This window comes from Rhamphochromis sp. 'chilingali', assembly GCF_963969265.1.
Source record: "Rhamphochromis sp. 'chilingali' genome assembly, chromosome: 12".
NCBI lineage: Eukaryota > Metazoa > Chordata > Actinopteri > Cichliformes > Cichlidae > Rhamphochromis > Rhamphochromis sp. 'chilingali'.
Genome location: NC_137939.1, coordinates 31467065 through 31490904, shown reverse-complemented (window position 1 = coordinate 31490904; position 23840 = coordinate 31467065). Strand labels below are relative to the sequence as shown.

Genomic DNA, 23840 nt, shown 5'->3' with positions numbered 1-23840 from the left:
CCTTGGGCAAGACACTTTACCCTACTGGCTGTCATTCTGTCCCAGGGCAGCTGTGGCTACAACTGTGGTTTGCCTGCACCAGTGTGTGAATGTGAGAGTGAACGAGTAGTGGAATTGTAAAGCGCTTTGGTTGCCTAGAAAAGTGCTATATAAATGCAATCCATTGTTATAAATACTGGATTATTGCGGTGTTTTATGTTGTAAGTATCTTCAAAACCTGCACAACAAAGGTGCTGCTTTCACTGTCCAGCCTGTTCAGACACTGTGTTAGTGATCACAGCATAACGGCTGTTTGACTCAGAAGGAAAATGAAGAAGAAACAATATCTGCCTGGCTGGAGCTTCAAAGAGTCTGTGCCAGACAAAATCAGCCAGACTCAACGGCTTCAGCCAGACGAGTTGTTTGTTTCCAAACTTTGTGCTAAGCTACATCAACAAATTGCTGTTGCTGTTGCTTCATATTTACCATACAACAACATGAACGTGGTATTAGTCTTCTCATCTTGCTCTGACGCAGCAACATGTTAAACCACTCCTTTGCTTTTAAAAGAAATTACATGTAAAACACACTAAATGATCCCTTGTTTCCATTTCTTATAAAATCTACACCAAACACAAAGGAATCGATGCAGATGATTCTTTTAAAGGATTTAGAGAAATGCTGAATGGCACCTTTGTTTACTTGTGAACAAATATTTTGAGTGCACAGGAATCTAATTGTTTCTCTAGTATAACAAAATTTCCTACCGGGCCTAAAGCTCACAGCTCATGCTGTCATATCTCAGCTCTCAAATACAGCAGGAAGGGTAAGTGGACTCTATGATGATGGATTGTCCATAGAGATATGAGAAAGGTGAGAAAATAGGCACTGCTTTTGTATTGATTGTTTTTGGTGGGTGACTCCTTAAAAAAAGACATAGCCCCTGTTAAGATGTCAAAAGTGGGATTGAGCTCTGAAAACCTAATTTAACCAGGCTAGTAAGCAAAGAAAAGGTTCTCTTTTATGGACAATGTGATGAAAGAATACACAGGGACCAGTGCTTCCACTAAATCTGATGATATGTGTGACAGAGGTGTTCGCTTTATGGTCGATCTCACCATGCGACCAGAGCTTTTAAGGCAGGTGCATTTCTCATTAAAGAACATCACCGTTTCCAGAGTCCAGTCCACACAAAAGAGCCCTTAAATCATAAAAGGTTCACGTACGAATGGATGTATTGTACATTCAGATATACGTATAAATGAGATGTCATCAAAATACAAAGAGTCACAAAGCAGTATGAAGCTCAAAAACTATGTTAAATTTATGGTACGCCCCTTAAGGTCTAACAAATGACTCAAAACAAAAACTACATGAGAATCCCACCAGGGGTGCTCCAACATCTCGTCATTTTTCATCATTTGTAGAGCATCCTAAATCAACGTGACATTGCACATTAAGGGTCGGGATGAACTTGTCTTTCACACTTTCTGCCTGCAGGAAACCAATGTTCACTAATCCTCCTAAAATTATCCAATGAAGGAGGTATAACACTCCAAAACAGCAAATCAGCTGTGGTGGGTTTTAAACGACGTTGAGATCATTGTTATAAGGTATAAATCACATACATTATATGCGCTTGTGGAAGCCCTCAAGGACACGCGGTGCAAACAAAGTAACCTTGTGGATTCTTGAAATAATGTACTCTCCCAGTGTAGCATGGGGAAGATGAGATGACAAATAACTGAAGAGGGCCATCTAGACATTACTGGGACAGGGGACCATCTGTCTTTTTTCTTTTTTTCTTTTTGTGTCCCGTTTGGATCTTTAGCCATCAGAATTGTTGTCTTAAGGCCAAGAAAGATGCCAAGCGGATTTATTTTACCAAGTGGATCATCATGGCCTTGCCATATTGGTCCATTTGATTGACCTTTATTATAATCAACCATCTGTCTTTGACGCTGAGATATTGAAATAATAATTCAAGGATTACCAGTATGTCAGAGTAGAGTTTCTTCATCTCCTCGCATGTCTTCGTCAGGGCCGAAAGATCTGCGTTATATTTCTCAATCGCCATCTAGGATATAAGGAAAAGCACAAGAACCTCCTGGTAAGTTTGTCAGTCTTCACGCTAACCATTTAATTAGAAATATTCTGCTTATAAAAGGAGGAAACTAAAGATCTGCTACCTGGATTTTTTTTAAAGGATAATTGTACTGTTAATCAATGGCATATAGGTACATAATATATAAAAATAGATGAGTTGATTCATTAAAGGTGGATTTTCTTGTCTTTATTCATGGAACTCACTACAGTCAGAGTTAAAAAATTTATCTTTATGTCATGATAATCCTCAGTGTAGCCCCTTAATTTGAAGAGCAGACGAGTGAGACTTCTGTAGTCACAGCCAAGTCGAGAACAGAAAAACTGGCTCTACCATTGTAACAGCGCGTATATGTGTGCATGAATGACAGAGCATTAGAAAAAGCATAAGAGGCTGGCTTTAAAGAGACACATTTAGGGTGTCCAGGTGTCCCACTTTATGTGCGACTGCACTCCAGCACATGGCAAGATACAAAAGTCTGTTTTCTATTCACTGGCTGTGAAGAAAGTATGCTGTTATTATGGGTCAAGTGCAGCTTAACCTGCCACATCCTTTCGCTGTCAACATTAAGTCTCAATAAGGTAACATGTTATACAGATTTCAGTGGAATGTGATGGGAACTACCGCAAATAAGGAATGCAGCAAAATAAAATCTGGGAAAATACTTTGGTAAGTGCAGAAGGCAATTTACAGAGATATGTTTTCCTTTTTTTGCCAGAGTTGTTTATAACTTTTGCATGGCGGAAGAATGTGACTTACAGGTCAAAATCCAGGTGGCTCAAAATGAGATGTGCACGTATATGGATCCATCCCCTCTTAAACTCAAAGATTAGATTAGACAGAACCGGAGCTGAAATAGCTCCGGTTCTGTCTAGTAACTGTCAACAGTTTTGACAGTTAGTGGAACAGAAAAAGAATGAGACAGACGAATTTAAGAGGACTATCCAGGTTTGCTGAGAAAGTGACATTCAAATAAAAACATGTTCTTCAAGTCCTAAAGGCCAAAATTGTAAACTGCATAATGGTCTTTATTTTACTGCATCTCTGCATTAGTGATGTGTCCTGTATTGTCCCACACAAACATATTTAATCCATTTCCACAAATGCACTACAGCCCTGAACCTTTAGACACTGGCCAAATGTGGTGCACATGTCAGTGCAAATATCCCACATGGACAGATGGGGCTTTAAGCTGCCAGTTCTCTGCTTCAAAGCCTGTGTGATTTCTGCATGTGCTGATGTGAGAACAGCACAGATATTAGTTAAGTGGATTCAGAGCTGGTGAATGAGTGTCCCGTGTACTGCCTCTTGTGCGCTTTACTCAGGCAGCACCCTCTTCTAAACAAACAGAGCATTTATAGCAGGGAGAACATGGCTGGTGCAAACTGTCTCCTGCTGTGGTCTACATGTGAGAAAGGACTGGTTTCATTTGTTCATGTGAAAAACAGCTTTCCTTTGTGAGGATCTAGTCACTCCATGCACGTTTGAGTTTCCAACCTGGAGTTGAAACTGCTGTCTTCGTAGTCTTTATAACTTCGATTGCAATAATTATATTGATTTTAAAAATGCTTTTAAATATGGTCAATCTTTTAATTTTGTTTATTTTCTGAAGAACCACATTTGTAAGGAAACGGTGGAGTTAAAATGTATATACAATGTTACTACCTGATTTAATTTAATGATAAATTTAACCTGAGGAAAAAAACAGTAATTTTTACCAGAAACATTGACTGAGGGAGAAAATTGAAATGAAAAGATTCATAATAACATTGCTTTAGCAGATCAGTGAACAGAAATTTAACAACATGTTATTGTTTGCAAAAGTTTACAACTCGGTTTTCGTCAGGGTCTTTCTGTGTATTCGTCTTCTCTTCCATCACTGCTCCAACCTCAGCAGCAAAGCTAAATAAGTAAAAAGACTTTCTTTTGAGCTGCATTGTTTGCCTGATATGAAAAATCCTCATTGGGTGGTTTTAGTTACGTCCTTAGCCTTGGTAAATACCCCGGTAAGCTGAATAATTATGATGTTGCCAAAGTTTGTGTTACTGCAAACAGTTTGCAGTCGGCTTACTAAATATTTTCTAAATGTTTACTAAATTTTGAAGGACAAGAACAATTTATGTCTGAAATTTCACGTATAAGCAGTTTGCCATGATACTGGGACATGCGAGGCATTTACACACATGACCTGTAGGCTGGAACCAGCCCGTGAAAGAATCTGAGCTGGGCTACAGGATGGCTTTGCAAGATTAAGAAACAAAACAGGAGGAGCATAATCATTTTTACTTTTGACTATATTGTGCAGCAGATAGCCTTGGATTGCAAGTCAACAATAGATCATATCGTCCAAAATGATCAATTTCACCCAAGCCTTACATCTGATTCACAGATTTCTTACTGCTAAAAGCAATATCCATGCCCTGCAAAACCACAAAACGTAAGATAATAAGCCAGCAAACTTGAGTACTTTGCTTTCTTTGCAGAATTGAACTCTGCTTCTTTACAGTAACAGAAAGTTTATTTTTTTTAGTTTTGTTTGGACGATATGTGGCCTAAAACTTTAAATGACTGACAGCCATATTTTAAATGATTATTTAATCTTTATGTATGCAAAATGTTTTCTACTTTACCTTCAGGTCTTTGAAGAAGTTTGGATTCTGAGCTGCTATATTTTTCTTCTTGGACATTTTTCTATACTGAGTGATTTTCTTTAGTTCATTCTTCAGGACTGAAGAAAAGAAACACACACACACACACACACGTCTTGGTTACCGTCCATGATATTTGAGCACCGAAGTAAATAGCTGCTTTAAATCAGGTGCTGTCTCCTGTGTGATCTCGTGGAGTGCAGTATTTGTGGCTTGTGGCAAGTTTTTGTAAGTCATCATATAGACAATATATTGGATTGAGACCTTACACTCCCTAGACAATGAGATCATGGCGTTTCAACAAAGTATACTGAAGCTACAATCACAGAAGATGGAGTAAATGTTACGATCACACTTCCTCACAAATAACTTTGTTGGCACAAAAAAGGAGGGTCAGTATTACAGCAATCTCAGCAAATTTAACAGTCTTTGGACACAGTAGTAAAATGTGACACAGTAGTAAAATGTGATCTACTCACCATCTACTTCTGCGGTCAAGCCTTTGATGGAAGCTATCCAAGAAAGGGGGCAGCGAAACACAGAGAAAATACACGTTTCATTTAACAGACCTCAACTAAAAAGTGCCACGCAGATTTCTTTCAGGTTTGATCAAATCTTGTCTAGCAAATACCTCCAGGGACAGTTTCAAATTCTGCCAACTCCTGGGGAAAAGTGGCCAAGCACGGTTCATGCAACATAATCTGCTCCACAAGGGCATGAAGCAAGGTGAACTTCTTGTCTGTCCCACGGAGCTGGACGAGCTAGGGAAGGAGAAAACACAAATTGAGAAAGGGAAGAACAGAGCTGTGTCCCCTTGCCATGCAACATACTGATTCCAACATAAAGGACAACATGTACGTATGTTCTTTATATCCATGCCTGTGTGTGCTGATGCAAACACGCAGCTTTGTTACTCTAGGTCCAATGAAGAATTGGAGGATAATGCATAAAGTGTGTTTACACCCATGGGAGGTTTGTGTGTGTGTGTGAATTTACAGTCATTTCCCAAGGACACTTCTGGCTGTTTTAACATGTCTCTATACATACATTTGATCCACTTTTATCTGAAACTGTTTCAAGGTTATAATAATACACGACTGCAAGGAACAAAAATAAATAAATAAAAAGCTTTTTCAGCCATTTGTTCAACAAAAATGTCAATACATGTAATATTCTTCTGTGGAAAAGTAGGTGCCCCTTTGGCCTCAGAAGGAGAGCATTAACAGAAATAACTTCTTGTGAGCAATTTGCAGGTTTGTTCACCAGCCTTTGTTATCTAATTCTGAAATTTCTGACGACTCCTCCATGCTGACTTTATTCTGTTGCATGATGTTTGAGATGTTTTATCTTGCATGTACTGGGTGTTTCAAATTCCCCCACAACTTTTCAGTGGATTTCAGATCTGGGCTTTTTTTTCTAAGCAATTACACAACCCTCAGTTTCTTCTTTTTGAACCATTCCTAGGTGGATTTATTAGTGTGTTTTTGATCTCTTAAATTCTTGTTAAAAGCTCCACTTTGACTCTTGGACAGATGGCCTCAGATTATCCTTTGATATGATGCAGAGTTGTATCAATAACTGCAAGCTGCCCAGTCACGGACACAGTGAAATAACCCCAGTACGTAGTGTTTCCACCACCATCACTCACACTTGGTGTGATATTTCTGTGAGAACCTGTGTTTATTCTGCCCAAAGCATGTCTGCAATCCTATCTTTTATTTGTCTGTCCAGATCACATTATTCCAAAAGGCCCAGGGCCAGATGTATAAAACACTGTGTTGATTCAGGGTTAAAAAGTAGCACAAAGGCAGACACATGTATATTACAATATCTCTGTCTGATTTATAAAGCCGTGCAAATTCAATAATAGCAAGCATGCAGACAAGCCTATTTTACACTTTAACCATGGATATATGTAGACACTACGTCATCCATTGGATATAAAAACACCCATTTTTAGAATGTTGTAAAGTAAACAAAGGATTTAGAGCAAATGTGAAAAGGAAGGAAGGAAATATGTTTGCAGGTCTTGGAAATACGACTAACATCTTTATAAGCTTGGAGCAACAGTAACACACCAGCAACACCAGAGCAGCATTTCTTGCATGTGACAATCAAGCAGAGCTATTTATAGCACCAACATTCAAATTAATATTGCAAGCCCTAATAAAATTTGGAACACAGCTGGTTAAAGTTGGCTACTTTGTGGTTACAGTGGCAGGCTGTGTATCTGTAAAGAGAAAACTACAACTACAAAGTTTAATTCTGCCTGTCAACCTTATTTCTTATTTTCACTTCACGATATCAGTCTTGCTCCCCCCAAAAATTGTGTGGCTAAAATATCCGTGTGGTGTCCATATTTTCACAAAATATTATTCCTTTATTCCTGTTTGTGTTTATTCATCCGATTGCAAGTCTTTGCCAAACTGTAGCTTCACTTTTTTTTTCCAGGCACATCTCCATTGTAAGTCAAAGTTGTGCATTCTCTAGGATATAGGGATTTGTAATAGAACATATGTACTCAGATGCCTGAATTAATTATATAAAATCTTTTACCCTGGTGTAACGATGCCATTTCAAACTCTGTTATGAAATACTTGTTTTAACAGGTTGTCACTTCTGTTTATGGGAATTATTTTGAATGGAGTTTAATAGTAGTAGTATGAATGAGGCTTACTAGCTATCTGTGACTACTTTGAAATTGTGCTGTTGGTATGAAATGGTAATGATGACTCTCGGATTTAAGCTACGCTACATTTGATGGTGCCGCATAATTAAAATTCAAGAACGACCTCTCTTATCCTGTGAAAGCAGCTCCCAATGATTTTTTTTCTATTTAGGTTATGTTGTTTACCAATTTAAGGCCAAGGCCAGCCTTTGAGGACTGCGTATACAAGACATGCACAAAGTATTGATGCTCACAAGTAAAAGAAAAAAGAACCAAAAAAAGATCTGAGATAACCTCGATGCATTTTTCTTGGAGGCAGTCAGCCATTAATTTGAAGAGAGTCTGTCTGAAACAGCAACAGTTTACTTTTCTCAATTAGACCTGGAAACACCTCTGAGGCAACACAAGGCCTCGGCTTCATTAAATGGAGCAGAGGACGTTTTACTTCTGTGCCAAGAGCATTGCCCCTTAAACATTCCCAGCAGAGAGACATAAACACAAAAGAGTGATTCAAACTAAATTTAAAAAAACACAAAGACAGTGTCGCAAACCCTAGACAAAAGCTGTGCATTCATCAGTTTAATCAACCTTAGAGGAATCATTTTGGAAAACAAACTTATTTGCTGTCTTTCCCGTGTTAGATGAAAAGATTGATGCCTTTCGCTAATCCGTCTGTTTATAGTTTAAAGCCACAGACAGTGCATATAGGATACAGGAACCAACATGGCACATGCTGGCTTGGAAAGTATTGCTTTAAAGCCTTGAGTGCTGCATTTTGGTTGTTGTCACTTTAGTTTTTATGAACCAAATGTAACTCTTTTTGAAGATAGTGTCAGGTGATTAGCCTATGCTAGTGCTCAAAAGCATGGTTTGCAAATGTATTCACTGTGATCCCATGGAAGTGGGATGCTAAAAATGAAAAGTGATAAACAGGCTTAAAACAGAACATACTTACCATTTGCCTTTTATATACTGTCCACTACCAGCCGACAGCTGGTACACTAGTCTGACATGATGAATCATATTTCTAACCATCAAGTAAATAATTACGTTTTGGAGGCAGGTTTGGGCAAAGCTAGTAAGGCTGTTTCTACCATTTGATAAGGCCTCGGTCACGCAGGTCTAGACACTGGTCAGCAACCCCCCTGGCAATTTTTAGTTGCTGGGGAAAAGTATTCCCCAGCTGGTTGGCAAATAGTTGGAGAGTGTTTGCATACAAGCCATCACCTTCAGTGCCCACTGCTGGGGTCCACAGCAATCTCCTAGTGACTAAACGGTTCATTAGGATATTTTTGATATATTTTTCATGTGTAAATAGACCTCTCTGCTGAATCACACTTGATATTAATCTCTGGCTCTCTTCTACAGCATGTCCTTCATCCTGTCTTCTTTCTCTCACCCTCACTGGTCCCAGCAGATGGCCGCCCCTCCCTGAGCCTGGTTCTGCTGAAGGTTTCTTCCTGTTAAAAGGGAGTTTTTCCTTCCCACTGTCGCCAAAGTGCTTGCTCATAGGGGGTCATGTGATTGTTGGGGGGTTTTTTTCTCTGTATGTATTATTGTAGGGTCTACCTTACAATATAAAGCGCCTTGTTGTCGTTGTGACTGTTGTTGTGATTTGGTGCTATATAAATAAAATTGAAGTGAATTGAATTTTGATGCAGTGCCATACACTTCTTTGCAATCAATTTCACACTAGGAACTCCCAACAATCTTCAGCAACCACCTACCAAATAGTCAAGGAATACTGTACACAGTTTCCCCCAATGATCAGCGGTTACCGGATTGTCACCGGCCAGTGACAGTTTAGGCCTGTGTGACTGAGGCCTGAGCTAACCAGCTCCTGCCATCTATTTACCAGATACATGTGATATCCAGTAAATTGTAGTTTTGATATTCTCATTTGAGTCTCTACATTTTTTTCAAGCCTTTTCATCCTGCTCCACTTCTTTTCATTTCTAAGACACTGAGCCACTAAAGGCGATATTTTGTGCAAAGTTTCATTCCTCCTGCGAAGCCATTCATCGACACAGTCACACAACTGTTAGAGTGAATATGTTCAAAGACCTGAGTAATCCAGAGCGACTGAGAGAAAAACTGAAAGATGCACAGAAGCCCTGCTGTGTATGTCAATGAGTAGTCTTATTAGCTCTGTGCTGCAACTCAATCAAAGGTCAGGCAACAGTGGTGGACTCGTACTTTAGTTAAGGAGGAGAGACGGAATCCCTTGGCCTTTTCCTTCCCGGCATTCTCATTGAGGTAATTGCCAATGGCGAGGAGGTACTCCAGCACGGAAACAAATGACCTGCAGTAGTACAGCTGCATGCACATTCTGATCTTCTGGTTAATCAGCTGGAAGACAAACACAAGGGCACAGAGCAAAGTCATTTGTTCTGAAATCCACCCATATACAGGCTCTCACATTCATTTTGCCACACAACAATAATGCAAAGTGGAATAAGGCCGAAGCTTGTTTAGAGGCTCTCTGTACTGACAAAGAGTCGAAAAAAACAACTCCAGGCTTTACAATTTTATATTCTAAACATAAACAGCCATCTCACTACACCTCATTTGACCTCATAAAATGAATAATCAGGACCTGGTTGTTTGGCAAGATTATTATTTTGTATGCAATTGTGTCAAGTACAAATATCCCCCTAGAATATCACACAATTTCTGTGTCTAACTATCTCTAAACAGATCCCGTTGAATATGCATATGCATTCATATTGAGAAAAAATTAAAGTGGAATTTAAGGTTTTGCCAGTGATGTATTAGAGGGAAAAAAGGAGCTGATGCTTTGGGAATTATAGTCCTTGACAAAGAGTTAGCTTCTCTAAATAAGCCCGTGCCAGCCAACAACATCCCCCACCATATGCTCCTGTTTTAAAAATAACTTCCCAAAATCTACCAGTGGGACAACCTCAGTTACAAGAGAAAAGAACGCAGAAAACAGATATCCAGATATCCAGATATCCAGATACAGAACACATTATATAAACCTTCTTTGCACAGGACCATCTGTAACATGGAAAACTATTGTAGCTCCATGGCATAAAGACCAACTCATAGTGCACTGTAACCTGTTTTAAGAAGATCCTCTGATTTGATATACACTATTTATATTTACTATATTATTAACGTCAGTTAAAGATCTGAGATATTGATCTGGTTGGTTACGTAGCAGAGGGTACATCAATCCATTCAAATGGGACAAGCTTTGCTGTATCTCCTAGCACAGTGTCAAGAACATTAAGGAGCTGGAAAAAGGTTGTAGAAGGCCCTTAACCCATCAGAAGGACCTGTATATGCCCCTTTGTGCAAGGAGGAACAGGTTGAGCACTGCCAGAGCCTTACAAAATGACCTCCAGAAGGCCGGTGTTGTCTCTGACCAAACAATCAGAAACAGGCTTCATGGGGGTGGCCTGAGAGCCCAGCGTCTTCTTGTGAGCCCTGTGCTCAATGCCCGGATCTGTAGAGGCCAGATGCCTTTTGCCATAGAATTTCAGAATTGTAGAATTGACAGGTCCACATCTGGCACAATGTGGCAGACATGAAAGGGTGCGGAGAAGCTGTGGAGAATGCTATGCTGCTTGTAATATCATTCAGCAAGTCTGGTTTGGTGGTGGGTTGGTGATGGTCAGGGAAGGCATATCTACAGAGGGACACACGGACGGTTCAACTTAAGCCGCCAGGTTTCTGATCAGAGTGATGCCCCGGTCAAGGTCTAAGAGGAGATGCCCCAGGACATCATCCATCGTCTCATTAGAAGTATGTCTGAATGTTGTCAGACAAGCGTGAGGGCCGTACAAAATACTGAATATTATTGTGAGCTGCTGCAAAGAAATTTCAGCAAAACGGACAAGCCTGCCCATCCTTTTCTAACACATTACCCAGTTCATACCATACTAGATATCCAGTATGGTATTTTTTCCATTGAGATTTGATGTGTTTTCAATGTGTTACTTTAATTTTTTTGAGCAGTTTGATGTTCTAATCACTTTAAAGCCAGAAAAAAATATTTTTTTTAAAAAACATAGCCATGATATCACTGACAGAAGTGTTCATGAAAGTTGACATAAGAGTTGTTTACTTTTCCAAAGGAAAAAAACTATTGTTTTCTCATGTATTGTTTTCTTCTTTCTCTACAATTTTTGATCAAATAATGTAGCAAACAGCAGTGAGTGGAGGCTAGCCCCGCTGCATACTGTCTCCTTCATTGTGTGGGAGGTGGATGCTTCCCATTGAAAAGCTAAGGGAAGCAGCTGTGTGCTGTTATCTATTGGAGGTGGGGAAGTTAACTTCAAGTGCATTTTCCAAATCAACAACTTCTCATCCTTGAAAAGTAATGTAAAACCAGAAAATACAGTTTGAAAATAAAATTACTACAGCATAAGTCTCACATTTACAGTATCCTCATAAGTTGCTAGACATTTACACTTTTTTAACCCTGTACATCACCACAAGGGATTTTAAATCAAGCAATCGAGATGTGATGTGCAAAGTGCAGACTTTCAACTTTAATTCGAGAAGTTTAACAAAAACATTGCATCACTTCACATTGAATCACAACCCTTTTTATTCATAGTCTCCTATTTTCAGTGGCTCAAAGATAATTAGACAAATGAAAGTAATTTTAAATATATATATATATATATATATATATATATATATTTTTTTTTTTTTTTTTTTTTTTTAATAAATTGATTAAAATCCTTTGCAGTTAATCACTGCCTGAAGTGACATTACCAAAAGCAGTGTCTCTTGAGATACTCACTCCAGCTACCTTAAGTTGCTGCTTGCTTGTGGGTCTCTCTACTTTCAGTTTTGTATTTAATAATTGTAAAGCATGCTCTATTGGGTTAAGATCAGGTGAATAACTTAGTCATCCAAGAATATTCCCTTTCTTTTCCTTGAGCAACTCTTGAGTTGCTTTTGTAGCACGGTTTGGGTCATTATCCATTTGCATTGTGAAGTGCTATCCACTCTTATTACAGCCCAGTACATCCTGTTACTTCTAGCAGCAGTCTCACCATCATTAAACACTAGTAGCCTGGTTTCCCTCATAGTCTTACATACCCATGCTGTTAACATTGCCTCTTCCATGTTTGACAGATAATGTGATGTACTTCATATCATCATCTGTTTCTTTCTTCTTATCATACTGATACAATTTATTAATCTTGTTTCACTTTTCCAAAGACTTTTTTCCCCAACCAAGCAGGCTCTTTAACATGTTTTCTGTCTAATCTGGCCTTTCTGTTCTTGAGTAGGGATGGAAACTGATAAGAATTTAGCCATTCCGATTCCATTATCGATATCACTTATCGATTCGATTACCAATTTAAAATCTCTTATCGATTGTCATTGGGTTCTCATTGAGAGTCACCACCATCGCTAAGCAGCAATAAAGAAATTACATTCATGCAGATTAATTGCACGCTGTGGGTCAAATGTTTGTGCGTGTTTGTTCAGGTATTTCCCCTTTTTGCTGTTATCACTGTTGGAGATGCTACTCAAAAAAGTTATTATTACACATATTACCTGAACACTTCCCTTAAAAGTAAAGCAGTACATAACTTAATTTCTCCTGCAAAAGGTAATTTGTTATATTTCTTGTTACATTGCTTTCATGTTACTCTGTAATATCTGAAACACACTGCTTCATAATCACCATTTAACAATATAAACCTGAGGTTATGAAAATGTTAGACTTTGTATAAAAATGGCTTTAATTCCTAAACAGTTAATGCAGTGCTTTTGTTAAACCCCTTGAATTAAAGCTGCAAGCCTGCACTTCAGTCACATCTTGATTGTTTGATTTAAAATGCACTGTATTGGTGCACAGAAGAAAAACTACAGAAACTATGTAAATGTCCAAAACTTTATAGACCTAACTGTGTGCGGCTTGTCCAGATACGTTTTCTAATATATGTTCTTTATTTCATTTGGATGCTGCAAGCTATAATAGGCTCACTGCTGGCTCCAAAAGCAAGGAGGCCAAGAACACCCACTGGTAATTGAAAACCGCAGTTACAAAGAGAAGACAATTAGCCCAACCTGAACTCAAAGAAGAAAAACAGAGCCGAGCCTCCCAGATTGTCTCTGTTTTCTGAGGAGAAAAGATGACTTATTAGACTTTTCTGTGCTTTTTTATTTACCATTGTTACAATGGTGAATGTCCACGTTAAACCTGAGTTTCATATAATTGGATCAATGTATTTACAACTAATCCCTTTGAACCAATGCTCCAGGAGATGTATGCTGTTAAAAAGGGGTATGCCAAATAAGGCTATGGCAGGCACAGAAGCCCTGCCCACCTACTAAAGAAACCTGGCTTAAAGGGACAGTAGCCTTAAAGTGGGAACTAGAGTGGTCTGAAGAGCTTTGGTATAAGATAATAAGGATTATTTTTAGTTGTCAATCATTTAAAGTCTAGTAGAATCCAACAATAAAAACATGGAGTTAAAATTAGAATAATAAGTTCCCTTTAACGGATAAAGTCAATCTGGTAAACATTTGTATATTTCTTTAATGCTAAAGTTGCTAAAGTTTCATATTCATATTTGATGTTTTGTGCATTCAGATGAAGTCTGCAAGGCTTTCTTTATTTTTGTGTTTTTTTACTACAGCAAGGCTTTCTGTCAAATTACACAAGATTGTATTGTGTCTTGTTTTAGAATAGTTCACCATTTATATATCTACTGAAAATACTACATTTGGTTTTATCATTCTGTACATCACAGCTTCAGGTGATGCCTCCCTGTCTACTGCATCAATGGCTCTGGCTCTGTGACTTTGCATTTCTTATATGTATATTTGAAATAGCTGCACACAGAGCACAGCAAATGTTTAAAGAAAAAGCTAGGGCCACAATGCAGAGTAAAAGCTGTCATCCTTGCAGTGAAACACCAACAAGCACATCACAGGTGAGAAGCATTCCCACAGTGGTGACTTTGCCATTTTCCCTCCTCAAGTCCTGTCTGTCAGGTGGCAGGTAAATCCTTCTTAATGTTAGTGCCTTAAGAAGCCTGTCGTGTTGGAGAATCCAAGGATTTGCAACTATGTTGCGACTACGAGGACCCTAATGTTTGAACACACTGTACTAGGAAGGACCTAAATCTGAAGTGCACCTTACCTTTTTGTCACAGTGTACCTGTACGCAAATACCAAAGCTTTTGATTGAATGACCTTTTTAATAACACAGTAGAAAGAAAACAATATCAGAAGCAAAAAGCCAAGAGTAAATTGAAACTTAATGAAATTGCTAATCTTTCTTGTCGAGTCATCTTGCCGGCACACAATATGTTTGTCCCTGTGTGTTAGACAAAGAAAAATTACTGTCACAGTCAATGGATTACAGTGCCATCATTCTTATCCATTGTTTCTCTTCATTCTCAGACAGTCAGCAGACAAGAGATTAGGGTTGAAGCACTGATGCTGAAAGAAACAGAAGCTTGAGAGAATCACATAAAAAAATGGCTGAGGTGCTGGGGGGCATTCTTGTCTGCCTGCAATATCTTTACACCCTGCAGTCCCCAGTGCCAATAAACAACAATGCGCGATAAGAGTGTTAACGATCAGTCTGACTAATGATGAACAGGAATCTCTGGATACTCGAACTACACAAACCAAAAGCATTTCAGGTGTTCGTGTAAGGGTTAAGAAGATACTAAAATTAATATAGATATAGATATATATATATATATATATATTTGAGTTGGAACTTTGTGTGAGTGTGTGTTTTTTTCATTTGATTTTACCTGTATTAATTTAAAAGTGTCTGTCTTTGAAGTGGGTCTAGAAGTTTGCAGAAAGAAGAAAAAGTCATAAATCTTTCCACATCTCTTCCTTTGTGATAACTCCAAAGTGAGTTTTCATTGGGTTTTTTGATAAGGATTTTCTTTTAAACTTTGGTGGTTTTAAACCACCTGCAGAAAAATTTAACTTGATTTGATTAAGAGCCATCTTTTCTTCTCCATCAAATGAAGAAAAGTGTCTTAAAGTGCTTCTCATGCTTTTGTGTTTTCAAGACTCTTAACATTCCAGCAAATAGAATAGAAACTACTTCACCCGCCACATAAAACCTAAAAGTCAAACTGAAGAGGGGGGAAAAGCTTTCATGTATTAATAGTATTTTGTGCACAGATGTTCTTTTCATTTATGTCTAAAGCTACGATGTATCTGGGCATTAGCATTTGCATTAGAGAACAAATTTGCATAGAGGTGTTTGATTATGTGCTGTGCAGTCTCGTGGTTTTACCCTTTTTCAGCCTGTAGAAATGGGGCAGACTTTAAACACAGCTCAACATCTAATTCGACCTTTGATTTGACTCTGCTGGTGATCGAGTGAACTCACGGGCTGCAGGTCGTTCATGCTGATCGGAAGCTCTCTCAGAGTCAACAACAGGTCGAGTTGTGTGCTCAGGTAGGCGATGTTGCACATCTGTAGCAGAGAAAAGATGTAACGGTAATGAGCTGTGGATATACAGAAGAGAGCGCAATTATCACATCATCACACAGCCTATTTCCATGTGATTATTCAGAATTATCTAAAAAGCAGAGCTGCTGGGAGATGCTGGGGGGAGATACAGTCATCGGATGGCTGAGGCTTGTTCTCAGATTCAAGATTACCGCAGGCAAAAGCAGAGAGCTGCAGGCCTGTCGACAGGCTGATTTAACTGAGAAACTGAAGGCTTGACACTTTGAAACGATTGGCTGAGCTGCCTAGTCGACCTTTGTGTCTGTGCTAACCTCTAATAAATCATTCTTCATTGTCAGACTGGCTCGCTGATGCTCAGGTACCATCTCCCAAAAGGCAAAGGGCACCTAGTCTGACGGACAGTTACGGATAGGTATCAGGATTAGTGTTAGAAATCTATACCATGTAATAATTTCCCCTGTTGTGGAGGATGACACATCCTTCTGTGTCAGTCTAATACCGCTAAAAGGACATCACCCTGGGCTAAAAACTAAAAGTGTTTGCTTATTTGTCACTGTCAGATTTTCAGGTATTTTGACAACATTTTCTATAACGCACAAGATGAAATTTTCATCTTCACCAAATCTGATTATAAAAACGAAAACATTGCAACTTTTCTACTGCGAGACAGCACACTTTCGCTTTGTGAAAAATAGCCAGCTTTCATACATACACCGGATAAAACCTCCTATACATTGTAGCGCGAGACAGACTGCTATATACAAGAGTATGACAACACAGACAGCATGAGTAGGATTTGATTTATTTTAAGAAAAATACCTACGCTTCATCCCTAATATATTTTACCTCAATGGAAAATATGCTTCGAGGATGCCACTCTTATGTCCACAAGCATCCTGAGAGGGAAGTGATTACTCAGAGCTGTAAGGCAGATAACCAGACCATTTCCAACTGTCAACAGCAAAGACAAGACTCTGCTGATTTGCAAGCTGCTCTGTAAAGCTGTATTTACAGCACGGAAATGTTTGCTGGGCACTATACACTGTAAACAGACTTTTAATTCACTTTATTATACAGTGCACCTACTCTATATTTAATCAATCAATCAATCTTTATTTATAAAGCACTTTTCATACAAAAAACAATGTAGCACAAAGTGCTTTACATAGTTAAAAACAGCCCACCCCACCCTCCAACTCACTCCCCACACTCTCATTAACATAAAATGAGAGTGACATAAAACATTTACAAGAAAAAGAGAGTGGACAAGGCACTGTTTGCCATCTAACTACTGTATATATAGGGACTAAAAGAAGACTGATTGTACAACTTTATTAATTCACTAGATGTACTAGAAGAAGCCATTGGGAGCCATCTGTACAATTATTTGAATCTGATAAATCTGATAAAAAAAGACTTCAAAGCTTTGATGTCTTTGCCCCAAAATAAGATTTTAAAAGGCATTTTTTTTCCCATTAATGTTTTTCTACCTCCATCTTTGCTGTTTCCAAATTCTCCATAGATTTTAGGTTCCCTGTCTCTCTGATGTTGTTTCTGGCCTCATTTTACTTAGTAGGATGACAATTGAGACTTTCATAATGTTTGCTTAAAACGTTGCAGCTGTGGGTACATCTAAACAGTGGATAGAAGGTGTAAACTAACTGAATCCTAGAAAAGGTGTAAGGACTGTAAAAGATGTTGTGCTTCTTGGCTCTGTTGTTCTACCAGATGTTGGGTGTTGGAAAAAAGCAGTTTTGTTAAATGAAACTGCACAAGTTTCTAGGCACGTTTGTCATCATATCCAACACAGAAGCTTAACCGTCTAATGCCCTTTGTATCATATTTGATACATGAGTTTGTGAGACCTCTATCTCATCAACATGATCAATGCTTGCCATAATTTCAAAATGCTACGGACAAAACTCTTTTTTTAAATATATGATACAGAACATGATATAGCAAAAAAAAGGATTTTGTTGTAAGGGTTAATAAACATGTCAGTTCCAAAACATCTGAATTTTCTGGCTATTTTTTGATGGGTTGGGTCTTACCAGGTTAAGAGATGCTGAAGTCATGTGACCACAGTGTAGTTTGTTTATATTCTGTCACGGGCTGGATCTGTGACCCAGCATTTTATCTTCATTTTGGTATTTGTTGAGTTATATTATTATTATTATTAAACATGTATTTAGTTCTTGTTGTTGCTGTTATTAGTTTGGATTTTAGTCTTCTTGTATTTTGATATTACTTTATGTTAAGTTCATCTAGTTATTCCTAAAGCTCATAGTTGCTCAGTGTTTGTTTTGTTTACCTAGATCCTTTCGCGTCGTCACCCCTTATGTTCCAGTCCCCCTTGTTGGTTCATGTTGTCAAGTTAGTATTATGTCTCCGTCCTTCATGTTTCCTGTTTTATTTTGAAAGAGTCTGGTAATGTATTTAGTTTCACTTCCCGTCCCCTCATTAGGTTCATGTGTGTCAGCTGTTTCCCCTCATGTGTTTCCACTTCCCTAATCATCCACGTGGGTCTTTAGTCTCTCTGTTTCATTCAGTCTGTGTTGAATTGTCTGTTTCCTCCCACCACGTTACCTCAAGTTCCATGTATGTCATGGTTCTGCTCAGGTTGTGTTCATGTTTCATGTACTTGTTGTTCATAGTTTTTTCGCACATTCCTGGGTTGAATCATGTTCATGTGTATCACCATAGTTATCACAGTTCAGTCACGATTATCATAGTTTAATTTTCCCAGGATAGTTTTTAGGTTAGTTTACGCCCTGTTGCCTTTGCTTTATTTTGTATTCATGTTTTATCAGCCAAAAATAAATGGCTCGCCTTTTGTTTAAGTTTAGTGTGTCTTCTCATCTGTGTCCTCCACACACACCCCACACAGTCTGCCCCGCAAACCGTGACATACCCCTAATATTAATGTTTTAATGGTGTAGTGGTTAACGCATCAAGGGTTTGAGATTGGAAAGAGAAACAAGCTCAGCTTCATAAGCTGGCTTACTTCTTGTGCCAGTCCCAAAGCGGAATAAATGTGAAGATAGTATCAAGAAGGGTATAAACTCAAACTGCAGATCCATCCACTGTGGCAACAACTTAATAAATAAGGAAGCAACCAAAAGTACCTTATTTACATTTGATAAAGTTTCATCAAAAACAGTTTTTCTCCCACGGAACTTTTTATTTTGCCGTTAACACAAGAGCTCATTTGTTATTTATTAAAAAAAATAATCTAATTTATCATTTTATCAAGGTGATTCCAACTTCCAGGTTACTGTACAAAAATACGTCATCTCTGCGGCAGCCTATTTCTGCTGTTTAAAGCACCATTAGGAAATGTCAGTTAAGGGAAACGACAGAGGTCAATACATGTTTGGGAACAATGACTGCAAAGGAGCTGTGGAAGAGTCATGCTGGCACAATAGTGCTAATGCCCTCTTTTCACAGCGCAGCACTGATGAACAAACTGCTTGTGTATGAAAGAGTTTTCAGTGGGAAATCTTACACACACACTAATCACAAAAGTCAATGCCTGAAGAAAAAGTGATGTTAGAATTGAGTTAGTTACTGGGGGGTTTGTATTGGGTTGCTTTTTTGTTTTTTGGGGGGATTGGCCACAATCGTTATGTTTGTAGAAAAATGAAACTAAACAGTTTCTGATGGGGAGAAATGTCAGCTGTTAAACACTGGGTAGAAAATTCTGCTTCAAGCAGCCTGTAGCACACGAAGTAATGCAGGGATAAAGAAAAGAATGGATTTCACTAAATACCAGTGCATTCTGAATGCAGTTGTCCTGCAGTCACTCAAGACACTGCATACTTCAAAATCCAACATACTGTTGAGCTATTCAAGAAAGGTAAGAGGAATTCCTAATTCAGTACAGAAGGACTGGCTTCAAAAGGTGCCTGTTTTATGCACCAAAATTACTGATCTGAAGTTTCTCAGATAAAATAACAGCAGTGCAAAGAGTATTCCATTTTAATGTCTGCTTGCTGCAGGGCTTGAGTTTTCTTTTCACTTCAGAAATCAACAAATTGAGCAAATTAGCTCAGGGGTTCCCAAACTGTTGCTTCCAGCTGTATCCAATAAGTAGTTTTATTGATACTCCGTAAACAGAGAATAATTAAACAGTTGCTTGAAGGTTCCAACATAATGTTCAGTTTCAAAATACAATAAAGCACCAGAAGACCACACATGTTGTAAAGTGTGTACAAGGTGTGGTGCAAAAGCATAAATACTGACTATCACATGTCTTGCATAGAAAACATATTCAAATTGTGTTAGGATGGCACGGTACTTTAGATTGGTTTGGCTCACAGAAAGAAGGTGCTGGGGCCTTTCTGTGTGGCGTTTGCATGTTCTCCCTGTGTCTGGGTGGGTTCTCTATGGGTACTCTGGCCTTAGGTTAGGTTCACCTGTGATTCTGAATTGGCTAAAGGTGTGAATGCAAGAGCGAATGGTAGCTTTTCTCTCTGTGTGAACCCTGCCACAGTCTTTTGGCCTATCCAGAGTGTACCCTGTGCCCCTGTGGGATAAGCTCCACCTTCCCCATGACTCTGTATTGGATAAGCGTAAGAGATTGAATGGATGGATCGATGGATTTATGGGGTGGATGTCTGGAATGAATAAACCCCGCAGAACATTAGTTAATGGTATTTTAGTTTGAATACCTGTTAGTTGACAATAATAAATAAAACTGATTTTGTTGTTTATTTAGTAGAATCCAGCCTATCTGCATGGAGGTTTGAGCCTTCAGAGCCTTCAGAAGTACATGAGGCTTACGAAGGTGTTGCCACTCAACCCAGGCTTGCATACGAAATCCCATTTTTAAAAAAACACACTGTCAAATATTCCTGTGTGGCAGTGTGGGCTGCTCTGGCTGTTCATCTGCTAACCCTGCTGCAACCTCGAGCCACCATATCACTGCCAACCTTGCTGGAAAGTGATAACCAGATGATGCCTGCCATGACAGCCGTGGTGTGTGACTGAGAAGGCAGGTGACTCAACAAGTTCTCGTGAGCAAAGTGCTAAATGAGCATGCATTGGATGCTGCTTTAATCGTGAGATCTGAAATTTGCTATTTAAATTCTTGTAATTGTAATTCTGGTAGGGTAGAATTCGTGCAGTGGTTAGTTAACTGTTATGTTATGCAGGAATGTTCTGGTTTTCATCCTGCTGCCCTTTTTTGTTTACAGTTTGCACGTTCTTCCGCCCGCGTGGGCGCAGTATAAAGACATTCACCGGTTTTGCGGTGATTTTAAAATCGCTGTAGGTGTAAATCTGAGTGTGAATGGTTTTCTTTCTGTCTGATTTGGTCTGTGATGAACTGGTTACCCAGTAACCAGCTGGGATAGCCAACAGCCTCCTGTATCATTCTCTAAATCAGTGCTTTAGACTATCCTAGTTCAAACTGGGTTAAACAAAAGTCGTGTTTTTCTTTGCATTTCTTTGGGAAGTGAAAAGACAAACTGCAGTAAGTTTTAAAAAAAAACAGCATAACCAATCCTTCTTTTTGTAACTGTAGTATGGCTGGTATTCCTACACAGAATATAAAGAACAGAGTCATCAGGTGCTGCCTGTCACGGTTGACAAGAGCACTGCTAAGGTACAGGGTACCAAGAGCATGTCTCCCAGCATGGCGGGGTCACATTAAGGTAAAGTTCACAGGAAAGGGGAGAAGGCTCAGTGAGAAATGACACTCCCACCTTCAACTTTAATGCTCAATTTCAGTGTGCTCCACAGCATGTTTCTGTGTGTGTGTGCAATAGCATTCCCTACTTGGAGGGATTGCATGCACAGAAAAACACTACAGTTTTTTCAGTGATACTTCTGAACGTTGGTACTGATGTGGTCACTGATCAGGTACTTGCTTTACTATTTCCCAACCTTGTACTACTTGAGAAGTGGACAGGGTGGTAACAAAAAGTGGTGCTGGTACACCTAGCGAGTAAAGCATAAGGTATTGGTTAATTGGCATATTGGCTATTTTGTGATCTATTAGTATTAGCCACAAAGACTAATAAATTTTTAAAAGTAAAGTAAAGATGAGAGAAACATCCTTCAGATAGCAAATGTGAGAAAAATCTTTTTATGTCTCATTTGTTAATATATTGGAATATCCATTCATCCTCTTCTCCTTGTCAGGGTCGTAAGTAGGCTGGAGCATATTCCAGCTATCTTAGGGCGAGAGGCAGGGTACGCCCTGGACAGGTTGCCAGTCTTTCGCAGGGCTAACAGACATAGACAGAAAACCATTCTGGTAACCAGAGTTACCAGTTAACCTAACCCCACTAACTACATGTGTTTTGGATTGTTAGAGGAAACAAACACGAGCAGACCTGAACTCAGGACCTTCTTGCTGTGAGGCAATAGTGCTAACCATCATGCCACTATATTGGAATATCATGTTTCTAAATGACCAATTATTGGTTCCCAATTCCTAAAGTAATAAATTATAATTAGCTCAATGAAGTGGAAACTTGAAAAAAATAAACTGTTATAAACTATATTCTATTTTCAACTGTATTCCTGTTTTTGATGCAGTTGTTTGTTATCTATTTCCATTCCCTGTGAGTGGAAATTCAGTTTTAGCCATTTAACCAAAGGCAAAAGAAAATCAAGAAATCCGAAATGTGTGGTTGAAACGTTGCAGCATTAGAGCAGAAAACAGAGAAAGAAATGATCCACATGTGCGAGTGTGTGTGTGTGAGGATTTCTACAAAGCAATGAAACAGGCTGCGCCTCAAAAGCAGTTTGATGACTGCAGTCTCCCCTGCCACCGAGAATGAAGAAGGCCGTCAATGAAGCACAAGCCCGTGTTTCTCGTTTTATTGAACACTGATGTTTTAGGCCTGCATCTTATTGTAACCATTCCTATTGTTTTATGTTAGCGAGCTTGTATGTTATGAGCGTGTATACCTAATTTTTAATTGCATATGAAGATGATACATGTAACTAAAAATTGTACCTCCATCATGTACTGGTCCACAATATGCAGTTCAGCTACAGGTCCTTTGTAGGATTTGTACCTTTCCACATCTTCCATGGTGGGGACATACCTTAAACATAAAACAATAAATAAATAAGAAGAAAATGTTTGCTGTTCTTTTTACATACAGATGCTATTTACCTGTTAAAATAACCAATCAGATGGTTTCACAATGAACATTTCTTGCCAAACAACAGTTTTAAACATTTTTTGAGTATATCATTGTCCTGCTATTTCCCCCCTTTCTCCTCTGAGGCTTAGTTCTGAAAAGGTGATTTCATACTCTTTTGAGCTTTAATCAATCACTTGTCTGCTCTCTGTCTGTCCGGTCTAATCAAACCACACTCACATAGTCCTGACACTTCAGATTATCCGAGTCTTTTGAGTTTAATTTGTAATCAGTAATACCTAAATATATTCGTAAAACTCGATGCTTATTTAGTCATTAATATTCATCTGGTGGATAAATACGGAGCCCGTTTAGAGGGCTGTAATAGTCTGGGTCCTTCAATTTTATGTGAATTTGCCAATCAGTCTTTTCTTTCCTACGTGGTTGGAAAATAAGTTCCAGCTGATTTGGGAGACTTGCTTCAACATCCTGTAGAAATCTGCTGCTGCTGGAAAAACAACAGTGCCAACGTGATGTCTGATTTCTTTTTTGCCTCTGGGCTTATATGCCATATGTCATATGAGATGTCTATGTTCATTTCCCTTTTTTTTCATATTTGCCTGTATGTGTGTGTCATCTGGGACGGTTAGTCTTGTTAGGCTTTTATGCCTCTCAGTTTTAATCAATTTTACACATTTTTCTCACCTACATTCATATCACGTACATTCCTTTACAAAATTTGATGTTTGATTTGTTTGCTTTTTATGTGCCTTTTGTCTTTTAGTCATAATGTGTTCAGGGGCTGAAGATAAAAGATAAGCTATGTGGTTAAATCTGACAGGCAAGTGTAATTAATGAAGATTAAGTCAATTTATTTAGTAATTTGTCATTGTCCAAGGTCAAT

The 23840-nt window shown here is 38.7% G+C and overlaps 1 protein-coding gene across 2 annotated transcripts in view; it reads right to left on the bottom strand.

The window, feature by feature from the left end:
* LOC308407877 (uncharacterized protein) overlaps positions 1 to 23840 on the bottom strand; it is a 50229-nt gene that overhangs the window by 10005 nt on the left and 16384 nt on the right. Inside the window, exons 10-16 of one of the 2 annotated variants that reach the window (XM_080899816.1) lie at positions 22807 to 22897; positions 15756 to 15842; positions 9596 to 9748; positions 5363 to 5492; positions 5211 to 5243; positions 4714 to 4811; positions 1973 to 2056 (exon numbers count right to left, since the gene is read on the bottom strand). In XM_080899816.1, coding sequence (XP_080755942.1) covers positions 1973 to 2056; positions 4714 to 4811; positions 5211 to 5243; positions 5363 to 5492; positions 9596 to 9748; positions 15756 to 15842; positions 22807 to 22897 — 676 coding nt within the window. The remainder of the gene's footprint in view (positions 1 to 1972; positions 2057 to 4713; positions 4812 to 5210; positions 5244 to 5362; positions 5493 to 9595; positions 9749 to 15755; positions 15843 to 22806; positions 22898 to 23840) is intronic. The other variant, XR_013973737.1, reaches the window with a different exon arrangement.